This window comes from Diorhabda sublineata, chromosome 11 (genome assembly GCF_026230105.1).
Source record: "Diorhabda sublineata isolate icDioSubl1.1 chromosome 11, icDioSubl1.1, whole genome shotgun sequence".
Taxonomy (NCBI): Eukaryota; Metazoa; Arthropoda; class Insecta; order Coleoptera; family Chrysomelidae; genus Diorhabda; species Diorhabda sublineata.
The window spans coordinates 9,535,892-9,553,592 of record NC_079484.1 but is presented as its reverse complement, the minus strand read 5'-3'; the positions used below and the strand labels follow the sequence as shown (position 1 = coordinate 9,553,592).

The following is a 17,701-nucleotide window of genomic DNA, read 5'->3' as shown; positions in this document are numbered from 1 at the left end:
TAGCGTGTGCTGTTATAATACAGTTTTTATTTATTAGTTACGTATAAATAAAATATTTTTCTATATATAAGAATAAAGTAAATAAACCTTTTATAGGTTAAGTTATTATATTAGTATATAATCATGTTAAAAATTAAAATTATAATAAACTTAATTACTATAAAATATTAAAATAAGTTAAATTAGAATCACACTTTACATTAAAATGTTCCTGGCGACAAAGATAATTACATCTCACAGAATCGTCAAAAGGATTAACACTTTCAAACAATTTTTGTTGTAGTTTATTCGAATTTCTTGGCATCATAAAAACTTTATCAGGTGTTTAAGTCGTGGTATTTTTACATTACATACAATTAGAATACAATACAATTAGAACGAAGGTAGATGACATTTTACAAGAAATTAAAAAACATAAACTGGACTTTATTGCTCTCTCTGAAACAAAGAAAAAAGGACAAGGTACACAAACACTCGGGGAATATATCCACATATACAGCGGCGTTAACAAAGAAGAACATGCAAAAAGGGGTATATCGCTCCTTATACATGAGAAGTATAAGAAGAACGTCTCCAGCTGGGAAGCAATAAGCGATAGAACAATAAAAGTTAATGTCAATTTAAAAGGCTGCAAAATAACAATAATTGCTACTTATGGACCTAATGAAGACGCACGGGTAGATGAAAAAGAAAAGTATTATGAAACGCTAAATGAGCTAATATCTCAGACAGGTAACGATCGAGAAATCATAATACTGGGAGACCTAAATGCTAGAACTGGCAAAGAAACGAAGCATGAGATAATAGGGCCCTACGGTGAAAATACCAGGAATGATAATGGCTCCAGGTTGATAGATGTCTGTCAACATAACTTACTAAGAATAATGAATGGGTATTTTAAACATAAGGAAATACACACATATACATGGACGCAAATAACTAGAAATCTAAGATCAATAATCGACTATCTTATAATGAAACAAAAAACGAAGATAAAAGTGCACAATGTCAGAGTATATCGATCCGCAGAATGTGGAAGTGACCATCATCTGATAAAAGCTAAGTTAATAATGCCAATAATCAAAGACAACAAACAAAAGAATCAACTGCAAAACAGTAAAGATTTAACAGATATAGATATACCAAACTATAATATAGAAAGCCTTATGAACGAGAGCACAAAATTATTATACCAACAAAGACTGGACCAAAACCTCCCACAGGAGTACGAACAAGAACCAACAGACAATCTTACCAAAGTAGTAATTGACAGCATACACAAAGCAGCCAAAGAAGCCTTAGGATATAAAGAAATGAAAAAGAGAACACGAAATTATTGGTGGACTGAACAACTGCAAAATTTAAAAGAACAAAAACAACGATTGTATCATACCTGGCTAAGCACTAAAAAAGCAGAACATAAGGAACAATATAGTGAAGCTGTATCAAAATTTAAAACCGCTGCGATAGAGGCCAAAAACCTCAGCTGGGAAAATAAATGCAAGGAATTGGATACCTATTTAGGAGGACGCCAATCCAGGGAATCGTGGAGATTTATAGATAATGTTAGATCTGGCAGAAAAGAAAATATCCCAATAGGCACCATATCACCAAATAAATGGCAAGACTATTACCGCTCATTACTCAGAGAACAGAGATCTGAATATAGTAACATGCCGGCTGAAGACATACGGATTACAGGTGAACCAATAAAAATCAACGTAGAAAAAACAAAGAAAGCTATAACACTACTTAAAAATGGGCGCGCTCCTGGTCCAGAGGGAATACCTGCAGAATTAATAAAAGCAGGAACAAATAGGCTGTTTAATATCCTAACAGAAACTATCAATAGACATCTAAATGGAGAACCAATACCGCAAACGTGGAAAGAAGGATGGATCACGTCCATATACAAGAAAGGAAATAAGGAAGACTGCAATAATTATAGGGGCATTACAGTGACTAGTACGCTCAGTAGGTTATACGGAAAAATAATAAAGGAGATCATTTGTGAAGAATATCACCCATACGAATCCGAGGAACAAAACGGCTTCAGAGCAGGTCGATCGACGATAGATAGTATTTTCTGTCTATCACAAATAATCGAAAAGAAAACCGTAAGATCACAAGAAGTGCACCTACTATTGGTAGACTTGAAGAAAGCGTATGACACAGTACCTGTCTCAAAATTATGGGAGGTTCTGGAAAGAACGAGCATAAATACCACTTTAATAAAGGCTATAAAAGAACTATACAGAGACACAACAGCAAAAATAAAAATAGGTAACAAGGTGACAGACGGCTTCAAAACAACCAAAGGCTTGCGACAAGGGTGTTGTTTATCCCCAACTCTGTTCAACATATACATAGATGAAGCCCTAAGAGTTTGGAAAAAAAAATGTAAAGGAATGGGACTAACTATTGGGCAGAGCACCTTGTATACACTGCACTATGCCGATGACCAGGTAGTGGTAGCACAGGAAAAAGAAGATCTGGAGTACATGTCTAGAAAACTTATAGAAGAATACCAAAAATGGGGTCTACAGGTTAGCACGGAGAAGACACAATACATATGTATAGGATCAGAAGATTCACCTGGGAATTTGGATCTAGAGGGAAAAATAATTAAAAACTGTAAGGAATGCATATACCTAGGTGTAAAACTAACAACAACAGGACGAAACGAGGAAACAATTAGGGACAGAATAACCAAAGGAAGAAAAGTAATAAGAGCCCTGAACTCAGTGCTGTGGCAAAAGAATATTAGACCAGAAACAAAAAAGAGAATATACAACGCCATTTTACAACCAATAATTACATATAGCTCCGAGGTTTGGCAACTTACAGAAAAGCAAAAAAATAACTTAAATGCAGTGGAAATGGATTTCTGGAGGAGAGCAGCAAGAATATCTAGAACGGAACATATAAGAAACGAGGAAATAAGAAGACAATTGAAAGTAGAAAGAACTTTAGTAGAAGATATAGAAAAGAAACAGTTGATTTGGTACGGACACGTTAAGAGAATGGGAAGAGAACGACTACCAAGAATAATATTAGAATGGACCCCCACAGAAAAAAGAAAGAGGGGAAGACCACCTAGAACATGGCTACAAGGAATCACTAGAGCAATGTCCGAAAGGAACCTAGCAGTCGACGACTGGCAAGATAGACAGGCCTGGAGATTAGGAACCCAAAGGCGTATAACGCTATAAAAGGGGATATATATATATATATATATATATATATATATATATATATATATATATATATATATATATATATATATATTTACATTCTGACACAAAACAGGATTCATATACCATTTTTCAGATTAATCAAAGTTTAATAATAACCGAGAAAATAACTGTCCTATTTACTTTGTATCATATGTGCAATGTTTATTTTATACCTTACTGAAATGTTTAAACTACCTAGAAAATTTTTTATATTTTCAATAATTATTTTTTCTATAAATATTGATCAAAGAATTAAATAAAAAAATTATAATAAAAATTGTATACAAACTATGCAAAACTGTTTTTTTTTCTCAAACCATGCAAGTACCCTATTGTTAACTCAGGTACCGAAGTTCAGAATATAGCAGAGACGGTAAAAGATGCGGCAATAAATCCGCCACTGCTAGGAATGCACTAGTAAATTAATCTTGGAACTCTACTGGATTATTCCACAGAAAATAAATTATATATCCTGATATGACACATTTGGATAAATCAATGCCATAACTTGATATGTTGTACATGATTTTGATGTTCTTTTCAAGTATAATGTTGATATTTATTTTCATTGCAGAAAATTGCTGGGTGTGCTTCCTACAAGTATATGTCCTATATGCGCGGACAGTCCATGCTATCATGCATCCCCATTATTACAAAACCAATATAATGTACCTCGCACCAATAGTCTGCAGTACGAAGACGAAATAAATATTCAAAATGATCCATAATAAAAATCTGATAAATTAACTGTACAAATTGTGTAAATAGAAAAAACTTATGTAAATAATACTTCTCTATTGTATTATAATGTAGTACATTATTCATTTACAAAAATTAAAAAATGTATTTGTTCGCATTAATTATAATATTTGTAATTTATTTGTCTTTTTTTTTTTTCATATCATTACCATTCATTTTTTCGATAGAAATATTTTATTAAAAATAGTTTTTTTCGCTATCAGTATGAAGGATAGAGACAAGGACAACCACGAAGTATAGACACAAGGAGTCCTAACGTTATGTCCAAAAAAGCGCATCAATTAAGGGGACAAATTTTTCGTCGACATGACGCGCATCTTTTCAATAAATACTTACATGGGAAATGATTGATTCTATTGAGAGCTCTGAAAAAAGAATATTTCGAGAAACGTGGAATTAAATAAAAGTTTTAAGAAAATATTTGAAAACCTCAAACGTTTTCGACTGACTGACTAAATATAGAGAAATAAATAATACCAAAATCAGTAGACTCCAAAAATTTTTTTTTTTTAAAAATACGCTAACAAAAATTTCAACAAACTGAGTTTTTTAGGTTAATTTTTAATATTTCCATGCAAAACTATTAAGAAATTGTCTCTATGAAAAATTTGCTAGTAAAAATATTTTTAAAAATAGTCAAATGTATATTAATTTACGCATTTGTATAAAACGTCTCAATTTTCGACAAAGGATGCAACAGAATCTAATCCTCAATTCTCTACAAGGCCCAGATTCGTGCATCTTTGAATTATTTGGAAGCTCGGCTCCCAAGCATACTCTGAGGATGCTCGATTCAATATAGAAATTCGCCTTATAGGGTTTACCAGAAACTTGGACAGCTTAGAACATAGAAAAAAGGTCGCTGACCTAACACTGTTTTACCTATACCACCACGGTAGATGTTCTTCCGAGCTGTCCAGCATAATCCCACCTAAAGTGGTATTTACAAGACCTACTCGACAGGCAAACGTAGCTCATGAACACAGAGAGTTCGCCTGCAGTCGCCTAGAACGTCGGGACTCCTTTCTGTGGAGAAGTACAAGCGTGTGGAAACAGTTACCAAGGAATGTCTTCACTGCACACTTCCACCTACAGTAAGAGAGTTTACCCTCTTGTGTACGCTTTTACATAAGACAGCCTGTTCTCTTCCACTTTTTTTATACGTTTCATGTGACAATAATATAGTAATACAACTAAGCGAACATCTATGCAAATAAAATATAAAGTCTGAATAATATTTCTAATATGGTACTTCAGACTTCAATTACTAGTCATAGCATCCATTATTATAAATTAATGTATCTAGATATATATACTTGTTATGTTTTTCTCATTTATTTAGACTCTTTCCATTCGGGATGAATTTATAAACACTGTCTCTTACATTCTTAATATATTTACACACTAAACAATACACTTAACTAACTATAATGTATTCAAATTTTTTATAAACTGAACTAACTCTAATAAACAAACTCGTTTATATATCCAAAACGAAGTTCTTTAAGTTTCTAGAAAATAAAGAAACAAAACAAATAAATAAAAAGACTACTAGCAATGTAAACAAATCGCCTGCTATGTATGGTATCTGCACCTCCTGAAACTTGTGCACCCAGTAGCATCTATAACCTGGATCTATTATTGAGTATATAATAATGTAAAAAATATACTGTAAAGCATCTGGGTAAATTTAAAAGGAAACCCCAAATATTATTTTCGTTCTGAACAACATTTCAGACTTTGGTATAATGTAAGTTGTTGAAATTTTCAATAATGAACTAGGATATTACGTTTTTTAATTTGGCATACTTCATTTCATCTACAATTGCCACATCCATATCAAATCTTTTGTCTACACCATCGCCGTACTATAACTAATTGCAAAAATTAATACCACTAATAACAAATAAATCTAATTCCTCAGTTTTTGTAAGAAAAATCTTGTTCACAACATTAACAGTTGTGTGAAATTGGTTACTTTCGTCTCTCGTTATTTGTATTATAATAATGGTCACGAACAAGATGAATGAGTTATCATATCACAAAAAACAATAGTAAAATAATTTCATGGTAGTAACATCCGAAATTTGAGCAAGTCATAATTTCTTCAAATGATCAGACTAATTGTTAACTTGAAATCAACTATCAAGCATATTTATTCACATAAACGCAAACACCAAGATAGAAGCACCATTCCTCAATACACAAGATTAAAACATGTTATCATCTTCAATATCTTCTAAGTAAATTGGATAAATAATTATCTAAATACCTATTCTTATTATTCATTTATTAAACAATAGTAACATTAACAGTTTCAGTTTTGATTTTTACACCCTGACATTTCATCAAATGTTTTTCCAAATATTTTTTATATATAAACACTTTACCACATTTGAAACAATTTACACAACCGGTTCTATGAACATGCATATGATTTTTTAAATTATTAGAAGTGAAAAATTCTTGATGACATACTCTACATTCATAGACTCTTTCTTTTGAATGTTTTTTAATCATATGTTGATTCCAATTGAATTTTTCGCTAAAAGACTTTCCGCATTGTTTGCAAACAAACTTTTTGGGAGAGTGTATCCTTTTCTTATGCTAAAAAATAAAATTATTTTGAGATCATAATATGAAGTACAGTCGATACATTTAGATGCCTATCAAGATTTCATTAATAAATGAAATAGTATATTGTGCAGTCCCTGAAGTCTATTGACTCCATGTCCAAGCTAGAGTGGATGTCTAATAAAATTCTAAAAGCACTAGCTAACAAAGTAACCTTATTGTACAATGAGAAGCAAACAACCTTACTAACAAGGAGGCAACGACTTTACTTTTTGTACTAGAGTCCTACTGTGACCTGAGTTGTCACATAAACAACGATTAGATAGACACATCACTGCATGAACACTCTAGGATTAAGAAAATCTAAAAGATTTTAACCATATCATCTAAGAAGCCTTGTGGCTAAAAACTTGAAGACTAAAAGTAAATGAAAATAAATATGTGCATGTTACCTACACCCAATGGAAAGGAGCCTGTCCAACTGTAATATTAAATGGGCATCTTCTGCAACAAAAAGAAAGTGCAAAATACCTTAGAATTCATCTGAAGCAATGACTAACCTGAAGCACCCACTTACTAACCAAGAGAAAACAATTGGTTCTAAAACTCAGCAAATTATACTGGTTAATGGGTCGAAAATCCCAACTAACGATCGACCACAAGCTGCTAATATAAAAAGTCACACTAAAACCCATCTGAAGTTATAGTATTCAACTATGGGGCCCTGCATCCAGCATCAAGTATAGCAATTCTAGAAAGATTTCAATTGAAAATACTCAGAATTATTATAAATGCTCCTTGGTATGTACCCAACAGCATTATCACTCCTCCTCCAAATTAAGTCAGTTAAAGAAGAAATATCTCTCAACACATTGGCTCAACATCTAATGAGACCTCCCACACAGAGAAAGGTTATTGCCACTAGGTAATTCTCCAACAACACAGTTTATATTGCTTTAAACCATTTGCTCATCGTAAAATGCACAGAGTACCTAGAAAACCATAACGATTCCTTAAATAATCGAATACATGTCCATTCACTACTTAATGTTTTACTTTGGTGAAGAAACTTTCAGCCCTAGTTTATAGGAAAGTAGACCTGGACAAAATAAATTGAATAAAAATATTGACAGAACAAGGATTCACATGGGAAGAGGTAGAACAAAAGCAAACGACATAAATGGATGGTGAGAATTGGAAGGAAGTCTTTGTCAGTTAGATTATGAGCATTTTTGAAGTGGTAAAATTAAAAACCAAAGTGTAATTCTAATATATTCCCAGCTTTCAAATACTTATATATTTATCGTCTAGGACTGAAATTATGGTCAATAAGTACAATATAAAAATATTTATAAATGTATAACAATAATAAAAAAATACTTACTAACCCAATTAATTAAGAATTGCGGTGTGATAAATTTTGTTAATCTTTTAAAAAATATATAGTGGTATACTTTGGGTAGGGCTAAATAGTTTTTGGCTGAGGGTAAATGTTGATGATGTATTCCAGTGTGATGAGGTATTCCAAAATGAATGAAGATTATTTTGATCATGTAATCAGTTAATTAATGTATCATCAGTTTGCTTCAGTCAAACTTTGGGTTTGAATAGAAAAATTCAAGGGGAACTTGTTTTGATTTATAATTAATACTGACCATAAGTGAAGATAGGGATGGAGCGAAAGGAGTAACTCAAGTTGTTTGAGTCTGTAGAAGATATAATGAACGGAATATGATTTGAACAGATATGCAAGGTTACTAAAAGCTCTTTATAAATTAAAATATTCACCTGTTTTAAGCTGAACTTGGATTTAAATAATTTTCCACATATTTCACAATTACATTTTTCATTTGAATGTTTCCTAGATACGTGTACACTCAAAATAGTTTTAGATTTTGTAGCAAAATTGCACATTTTACACTTGAACGGTCGAATTTGAAGATGAGTTGCAAGATGACGATTCATAGAGGCTTGACAACTGTTTTGTTTTCCACACATATAACAGATATATCCTTTAAGACCAGCGTGTCGAGCTTTAAAGTGATTTTCTAAAGCAGCTCGTGATGAATGTCTCGAGCCACATGAGCTACATCTAAGAAAAATAAGTACTAAGCTTGTATTAATTTAATTTAAATTTAAATATTAATTTAAAAATGACAACATTAATTTTTATTATTTAAACGTGACAACATTAATATTTATAATTTTAACCTATTTAATAGCTGGTTCAACTTTCTAAAAAAATGTTACCTATTCTTTCCATCAAAGTGTGACAAAGAATACCTACATTTATTATTAATATATATATATATATATATATATATATATATATATATATATATATATATATATATATATATATATATATATATATATATATGATTTAGGTATCAACAGTTGAAATATTTACAATTATAAATGATATACCCTGTATAATTTCAATAAAACATAAAATATAATGAATTTTAATTCAATTACACAATATATGGCTTACTTAAAAATATCTGTATGTTTTATCATATGGGCATCCAAACTTTTGGGCAAAACTTCAGTCCGACAAATAACACAAGAGACTTTGTGATTATTTTCATGCTGAACAATTTCACTCCTACTTGAAAATACCTGAAACGAAAACATATTAAATAATAATTTGTTCTGTATTAAACTTCTGTATTTCTGATTGGTCTTTTATATAAGGAGATATTAGATACAACGAAAGACAAAATATCTACATAGTATTAAAAGAAATTAAATTTTGCATACAAACAGATTTTTACATTTTATAATATTAAATATAATCTTTTTGTCATTGCCTCAATTATTGCAAATTACAGATTTTACCTTGTTACATTTGGAACAATGAAATACAAATTGTCCGTTATGAGTTTCTTGATGGTCTTGATAATTGAAAAAATCATCAAACTTCTCTGAACAAATTTCACATGTATATAACTGATTTTCTTTTATACATTGGAAAACATTCTTCTGCAATTGAAATAGAAATATTGTTCAAGTTATTTGGATTTCTCTTTGATCCTTTAATAGAAAAATGAACAAATTGAAAAAAAAAAAATAGAAAGTATATGTGTATTGACAGCGTAGTGTATATTTTGAAATCTTAATCGACTATAAATTATATCCCAAAAGGCTCTATTGAATTGAGATCAAAGCTATTAGATGGCCGGATTTCAATTCCTTTAAGGTAGTTTTAAATGATTCTTGTAATATAACACAAAAATTATCATGCCAATGTGCCATTATACACACTAGACTGATCGAACAAAAACGACTATATTTTTTAACGATACTCAGAAAATATTATTCATATTGGAGTTACTTAAATGCATTAAAAATGAATTTATGTAGATAAGCAATCGTTAAAAAGTGAAATAATAGTTGATATATTATGATTTTATGAAAAAAAATTAGTGGTCCAACAAAAAAAAGTTTTCTCAACATTTAAATCATAAATTTTTCCAACAAGTGGAAAAAATCATGTGTAACGTGAAGAAAACGATAAATTACTTCGTAGAGTACTGAATATCCTTTGAAAATAAATATTTTGAACCATAAAAATATTGATATTTTTAGTAGTTACAAAAATCCAAAATTGAAAAAATTAATCAATATTTAAGGTTACGATTACATTACTTGTTTTACATTAATTTACTAATAAAGCTTTTCTCGGTCAAATTTTTCAGATTGATATTTGAAGAGTTTTGAGTAAAACATGCTATTACTGTTGAAAAATTAATAATTGTATGATATACCTCTTAATATTATTATCAAGGACTATCATCAAGAATGATATTTTCACAGTAGTGTTAAGAAAATAGTCGTTTTTATTGGGCCCGTCATACACACACCTTGGGTATATATCGACACCAAATAGGTATAAATTGAACTCAATTGAGAGCATTATATTTGAGCATTGGTAGAATTTTTATTCCAATTGATCTGTAGCTGTCGCAGGTTTAACAATTCAGATACAAACTATCTAAATCAACTTCTTTTTAATTCACTAAAAATCGACTATTGTGCTGCATAGATTCTTTATGTTAAGTTTACTTGTGTAAAGTTTTCTCCAACATAATAATTGAAGTACACTCTTTTGGGATAAGATTATGAATTTGATGAACATTATGTATCACTTAAAATGATCATCATCTTAAAAAATTTATTCTATTTCAAGTAGAAATCTAAGCCAGAAAAAAACCTTAAGTTCCTTCAACAAAACTTTGAGTCAAATAACAAAGTGTAACTTAACTTTGCTGAGTATAGTTACAATTTTTTTCAATTATTTAATGGCACCAACAACAAGCCAGAATAATTTATAATAAATCACAGTTGCATGAAAGGTACTTCGTGACATAATACATAATGCATAGCAGACTTACCAAGGATAAAATGACAATAATCATGTTAGTCAAATATATGGGTATACAGTATAAACTTTTGTACGAAAATGAAACTGGAAAAGATCATCAGAAACAACACAACGAAATCCAAGACTACACAAGAAAGTAGTCAATAAGAAATGAATACAACTAAATTTCAAGGAACATAAGAGTAACTATGACAGAAACATGCTACCTACTCAATATGATTATGTAAAATACATAGATCTACATATGGACATAAGAAAAGCCAATATTTTAATTGTAAAAGAAAAGAAACAGCAAATTTAGCAAGTATCAGCAAACTTCTATAGATTGAATAAATGGTGTCCTAATCACATCTTCAAATAATAAAAAGGTTCCCATCATGAGTTATTTATAAGATTAATGAACAATCACACAAATCAAACACAATCTAAAAGTAAAAAGTTTTCGAGGAGGATTCAATGAATACTTGTCAATATACCTTAATTTCACTAGAATTATTTAGCAAATGAATACACACAAGTCCAAATAATAAAAAAACATTAACCATTAGATTCTTGATTGCAGCTGTATGTATAAAAAAATTAGAAATTGTAATCCCAAATGTAAACACATTTAAGAAATATTAAACTTGCTCATAATAAAGTATTAAAAGCTAGTACACAGAATTGGAAAATATATTTCAAAAAAATAAAGATTTTTAAAATGTACCAAGTTTTAATAGAAATTATACTCACCTCTTTAATTTCACGTGTTTCTGAAATTGATTCATCATGTTCAACCACCTCTTGAGATATTTTATTAGTAATGCCATTTTTTGAATTTTTTATTTCTTCTGTATAATTGATATCATTGTTGCTAAAATAGACATGTTTCTATATAATTACAAGATTAAGGAATTAAATTACCTATTTGATAAATCCGAACTGCTTGAAACATTTGTGGTACTGTTATATAGACTACTTAAAACTATTTCTGATTTGTAAACAGTCTCCAAAAATTCATCGATTTTCTCAATAAAAAGTAAACAACCATCACATATCACTAAAGGAATATTTGAAGATATCTGCAAAAAATATAATATATTTATGTTTCAAATTATATTAATATTACTCTTATTGACAATCACAGAACATGCCTTTATACCAATTTTTGTTATTTTATTTCGAAGGTAATCACTGGAAACATTTGGTAATTGATTATTTAAATCGCATAAACAAAAACGACATTTATTCATATTTATAAACAAAAATTAATTTCCTAACCATTATAACCAAAAAAAGTCTTCGTTTTTTCTATCGTATAGATGATGGATAATTTACTCAGTTTAACTTTTACGAGTAATACAGATGACAAATACTTCGACAGTTCATAACATTAGTGTTCTGATCAAATTACTGCTATCTGGGGGAGGGGGGGTTGTAAGCCTTTTCGGACTTTCTGTGTATCTGCGTTTTATTACTGTTGTAGTGAAAAACAATTTTTTTTATTAAAAATTTCAAATTTACAACAGTAAATAAAAAATACTTATTAAAAAAAAGGAAATTCGTTTTTGAATGGCGAAAATCGGAACATAATTTAATTGTTCACCAGCGCAGGTAGCTGACACAAATTTAACATAGTTTAAATGGCAGCATCGTGTTTCCTATGTTCGGTTTCCTCAAAATCTTACATATATAAACACATAAATAATTAGGATCTTCATTCGATTTCATTTATGACCAGTAGTTATCTTCTAAAATGTTTCAATCCTTTATGTCATATTGTAAAACATGATATTGTCACCACTTCACAAACAAATAACACAAATTATCACTTTAGTCAATCAAATTATAAAAAAACAAAAAACACAGCACAATTATTATGAATCATCAAGCAGAACCAATACCGTCAATGGAGTACTATGATTTTCTTTATCATATAATATTCAAAACCTCGTAAGTTCTACTTCATTATATCATGTTGCCATATGCAACTTCTTTGGTTGCATTATTAGTTTCCTCTTCAACTTTTATAGCAAAATGTCTTTAAAACCAAATAAGAAAATTTGTTTTTTCACCCATTAATTGTTGTAGCAAAGGTTTTGGTAATTAGTTCTTGGTTATATAGCTTTCGAATTACCTGAATCTATATAAATTGTTAAATTTGTTAAGGCCGCATTTTCTATATTTATATTTATTTAAATTAAGCATTTTACAAGATCTTCATTATCACATCAATTTACTTTTATGTAATGAAATTTTTTGAGAAGTATATTAAATAAAAAATAAGAATATTTGGAAATATATAATAACATATAAATAATTTATTGTACATGTATAATTTTCCTTCCAATTTTTAGAAAAAATAAAAGACCAGCAAACATTGACAACTTTCATTTGTATCAAAATATTCTATTTTTGATCAAAGATAAAAAAGAATGGAATTCATCATATTTATAAAATTAACTTTTCAATACTCTTTTAATATCATATTAAATTAGCAATAACTTTTGATAAGATCCATAATACTTTTCAAGGAATTTTCACTATCTTCTAAATTATTATTGGTGACTTGAATATCCCAATTTTGAAAATTATCTAGATCACACTCTGATTCAGCATCATCTACACCTGAAAATTACTAAAATAATAACCAAAAACTGTATTAGAGGACTCAAAATAAAAGAGAAATAGAAGAAAACAGGAAAATGTTTAAAAATTAGTGATAGATATAGATAGAACAACAAGGAAATAAAAGGAAAAAACAAAGTACATACATAAACAGGGGGGTAAATCTAAAAACAATAGTTTATGATTATACTAATAGAAATTGAAGAACAATGTAATAAAAGAAACTAAAATAGCATATTCTAAAAAACAGTAACGGAAATAAAAGGTAGTAAAAATATTTTAAATTTACAAACATAACCTAAAAAACAACAAGAACGTTTCTACTTTACTATAAATATCAAAAAAGTACATATTTCAGCATTACCAATAAGCCACAAAGAATAATAATAACAAACAATAATTAATAAGAAAGGAAAAAGTAGAAGGGGGAACTTATAACAAAGAAGTTCTTGACACTCATTCAGAAAAGCATGGGAGGAGAAAACAATACCAAATGAGCTGGAGATAAAGAATCATTCCAATTAGAAGATGGGAATTACCTAGTAATTTGCTTGGAAATAAGTCGGTACTAAATTAAGTATAGGAAAACGTAAAGAAATAGAAACATATTTAGATCAAAAAGCACTTCTAAAGAACAAATAATAAAACCACAAAAACAATAAACATTTTCTGCAATTAAGTAAACTTAGAATCAAATGAGCTGCACATAAAAATGACATAAAATAAAGTGTCGAGTACACAAATAAAGTGTGTGAACATAGTCGAAATATATTTTTGTTATAATATTATAGGAGTATTATTGTGTTTTATTAGTAGACAAAATCAAAATAGTATAGTAGACAAGTATTTTTTATGTAGCACAATCTAAATTGATTCACCCAGCAAAAAAAATCAATGTCGTCAATTTTTTCATACTTCGGGATACCATTCTATATTCAATTTGAAGAAATATAGCCATCTTCATTTTTCCACAAAACGTTTTTCGAACGAGGTTGTGCCAAATGGAAGTCTACGTTGTGAATACGCTATTTAAGTATTTACATTTTACATTTCAAACGGCCGCCAAATTGGACCAAATTGACCTTCCAGGACCAATTTTGTTTAAATGTGCGTTATTTAGTTTACCTTCAGCTGCTATTCTCAGAATTAACATTGAATCAAAAATTTCCCGGGAAATCCGAGAAAACTGAAAAATGATTTTTTCTTAAAAATCGATTTCCCTTAATTAGCACAAATGTTGTATATGTTTTTTAGGAACACCTGACCTACATTTTTGCCAAACGGCAGTTAACCAAAATGCACCGTTCGGAAAATACTACCCTGCAGAGAAAATGTCGGTTATAATGCAGATTTATCGTAAAACTAACAACTCCATTGTATTCTACGTGAAAAAATACATACACATATATCTAGGGTTCAAGCCAGCATGGCGACATAGCAACAATTGTCGCCAAATCATCAAGAAATGTCGCCAAAATCATACACATCGACGACAAATTTGTCGCCCAAAATATTTTTAAAACAACCTATGTTTTATATTTACTGTGCTGTTTTTGCATAAAGAATTTATATATGCCGTAAAAATATGTATAAAAGTGTGTGTAGCATGCATATGTTAATTTTTTTACTTTTGTTGTCTACCACGTTATATTTTTGGACCACTAAATCATAACTTAGGTGGTCCTTTTGGACCACTAAATTTTCATTGCTGGTGTGAACCCTACATATATCCCTCTATTTAGAAACATTTTTGGTGGCACTCAGCTTATCAGACGAATAAAAATCGTTGGGCAAATCCAATTTCATTTCCAAAGCTTGTAACAATTTATATATTATTATATTATATATAAAATTAATAGAAAGAGATATTAGAGTGATATATGTTTTCCATGTGCAACATTGATAATTTACTAATTATATGTGAAAACATTCTGTTTAGAAGTTACACTTTGCAATAAATACATTCTACTACTCCACAAAAACAAATTTTATTTCATGTGGAATACAAGTTTACAGTTTCATGGTTACAAACAGAATGAAATGAAAAAATGGATAATAATAATAAGTAATAAGGTTTTTTGTTGTTAAAAACTGACACAGATATTTTTATATAAGATGTGCAATATCAACTCCACATAACTCGCATTCATTTTATTTCCATGAGCATTAATTTTTTGTGATATCCATTTAAATCATATGTTATAATTAATTATAAAAATGTGAATGAGAAAGGAGTTACAAAGTGTGTTAAAAAGTAATAAAAGTTAAGAAAAAAAGTAACAATAAGAATAGAGAGAAGTACAGTAAAAGAAATTTCACATGAAATAAGGAAAATTATGTAGAATACAGGCAAGAATAGGAAAATTAGGTTGGAAATGCAAACTAGCTATAACTGTAAGTGCAAAAAGCGATAGATTAAGAAAATTGATAGAAATATAATTCATTGAAAGATGAAATTATTTATAAAAGTATAAACTTCGTTCTTAGATTATTGACAATGGTTGTATTATAAAGATACACACTTACTTACCAATTGTAAACATGAACCCTCTGCTTTGTCTAACTTCAATATCAGCTGAAATTCGAACAGTTTTAATTAAATTACCATAATTTTCAATAAACCAATTTATATCAGTCTTTCTTCTAATATCACAAACTATCCATATGGGAACAATGGGAGCTAAAATTATTGTAAATTTCTTTCTGAAGTTGGTGCAAATTACTATTACTTGCCATTATCACATGCTGCTTTACAAAAAAAACCAGGATCTTTACTTCTAACTTCTTCACCCCATTTTATCATATTGTATCTATGAATTTCCTTATAAGGTCCATCACTCAAAAGTTCTCTTAGATCTAAATTGTGATTCTTTGCAAAAATTCTTTTTAAAGGCTCTGATAATCGAAGAAGTGAACATCTTTCGTTTCCTAATCTGAAAGATTATAGTGTATCTGACATCCAAAATTAGGTTAGATATAAATAAACTTACAAAGAATTTATTTTTTCACCAAGAAAATCTTTTCCAGATTTTCTTTTTCCACTAAATAACAAAATTATTTTTGGATTTCCCATGATAATAAAAGTAAGTAGGAATGTGAAATTCAATACAAATTTAAATAAATCAATTTCTAAATAGCGAACCGTATTCTACTTGTATGCTATACAAAAGCATGTACAAAACGCTTATTGCTACGATTTTCTGATTTAGTTACTTAATTTAATATAAACAAAAACTATATAAGGTTCATCATGTGAAAAGTGTTTTTTTATAAAAATCTTTAAAAATTCAGATAAACTTGTTTTCCTAAGAACGAATACTTTGTGGGACCGTGTATATAATCTGGGTGAGACTTTCTAAATAAATCAGTACTAATGACAAATGTCTAACCTATATGTTTTCATATACACCTATATCTTCTTTTCTATTAAAACGATGTACTAGTTTGTCTTGGGTAATAGAATTGATCACACCTGAGGCTTGTTATGCTAAAATGAACAAGAATGGTTATTTGTCTATAATATGCTCTTACACCGCCTTTTTTATTTATGTACTTGATTCTTGCTTTTTATATAAATATGCCTTCATGGCTGATAATACAAAATTTGGCATGGATTAAGATTATAATAATTATGTACTAAATTTGTTTTAAGATCATTTATGATATATATATATAATTTACAATTTTAAATTATTCTGAGAAATAATAAAAACCTTAGATGCTAATAAGCTATATATTGGCACAAATTCTAGTGTTAATTTTGGTTCACTGTAATCATAGACATAGTAATTCTAGACTGCTGTATATACACTTTATTTGTCTAAAGGTCTAAGGTAGAGCTATCTTTGTTTCACTGTGCGGTGTTTGGTGAAACGAGATAAGGTAGTAAAGAAAAACGCTTGACTGAGAGAGCCACGTCGGCCATATTGTCGTGGTGGGCAAGCAAAAATTTTATTTCATGTGTATATAGAGACACATTATTTGTGCTACAAGACATTATAGCAGCTGGTTGTGACGTCATCCTGAAATTACATATAAAATACGTTAAAAATCACAAGATTCTATAATTCAATAATAATCCATTTCCCTCTTTTTTTCTAGTTATGTTTCTGAACCACTTCCTGATGAATTATTTGTA

General features: G+C 29.3%; 3 protein-coding genes across 6 annotated transcripts in view; 1 reads left to right on the top strand and 2 right to left on the bottom strand.

Annotated features, from left to right (window-relative positions):
• The window catches only part of LOC130450439 (homeobox protein rough-like), a 30,091-nt gene extending 26,127 nt beyond the window's left edge, over positions 1-3,964 (top strand). The window contains exon 3 of the mRNA XM_056788814.1: positions 3,811-3,964. Within this exon, the coding sequence (XP_056644792.1) occupies positions 3,811-3,964 (154 nt within the window). The remainder of the gene's footprint in view (positions 1-3,810) is intronic.
• A 2,306-nt stretch (positions 3,965-6,270) lies between these two features.
• On the bottom strand, positions 6,271-12,937 carry LOC130450261 (zinc finger protein OZF-like). Of its 4 annotated transcripts, none has more exons than XM_056788561.1 (7): positions 12,217-12,937; positions 11,860-12,017; positions 11,689-11,809; positions 9,411-9,554; positions 9,064-9,191; positions 8,358-8,661; positions 6,271-6,602 (listed from the first exon to the last, which is right to left on the bottom strand). In XM_056788561.1, exons 1-7 carry the CDS (start codon positions 12,217-12,219, stop codon positions 6,288-6,290), a joined length of 1,173 nt encoding a protein of 390 aa, XP_056644539.1. In that variant the 5' UTR covers positions 12,220-12,937; the 3' UTR covers positions 6,271-6,287. The 4 variants fall into 4 exon arrangements, with proteins under 4 accessions (XP_056644539.1, XP_056644538.1, XP_056644542.1 ...); XM_056788560.1 differs by having other exon boundaries at positions 12,090-12,291; XM_056788564.1 differs by lacking the exon at positions 8,358-8,661 and having other exon boundaries at positions 12,090-12,236.
• Positions 12,938-13,224: 287 nt separating this feature from the next.
• Positions 13,225-16,941, bottom strand: LOC130450262 (phosphomevalonate kinase). Its single transcript, XM_056788565.1, has 4 exons — positions 16,554-16,941; positions 16,297-16,496; positions 16,094-16,243; positions 13,225-13,563 (listed from the first exon to the last, which is right to left on the bottom strand). Exons 1-4 carry the CDS (start codon positions 16,634-16,636, stop codon positions 13,430-13,432), a joined length of 567 nt encoding a protein of 188 aa, XP_056644543.1. The 5' UTR covers positions 16,637-16,941; the 3' UTR covers positions 13,225-13,429.
• Positions 16,942-17,701: the final 760 nt, after the last annotated feature.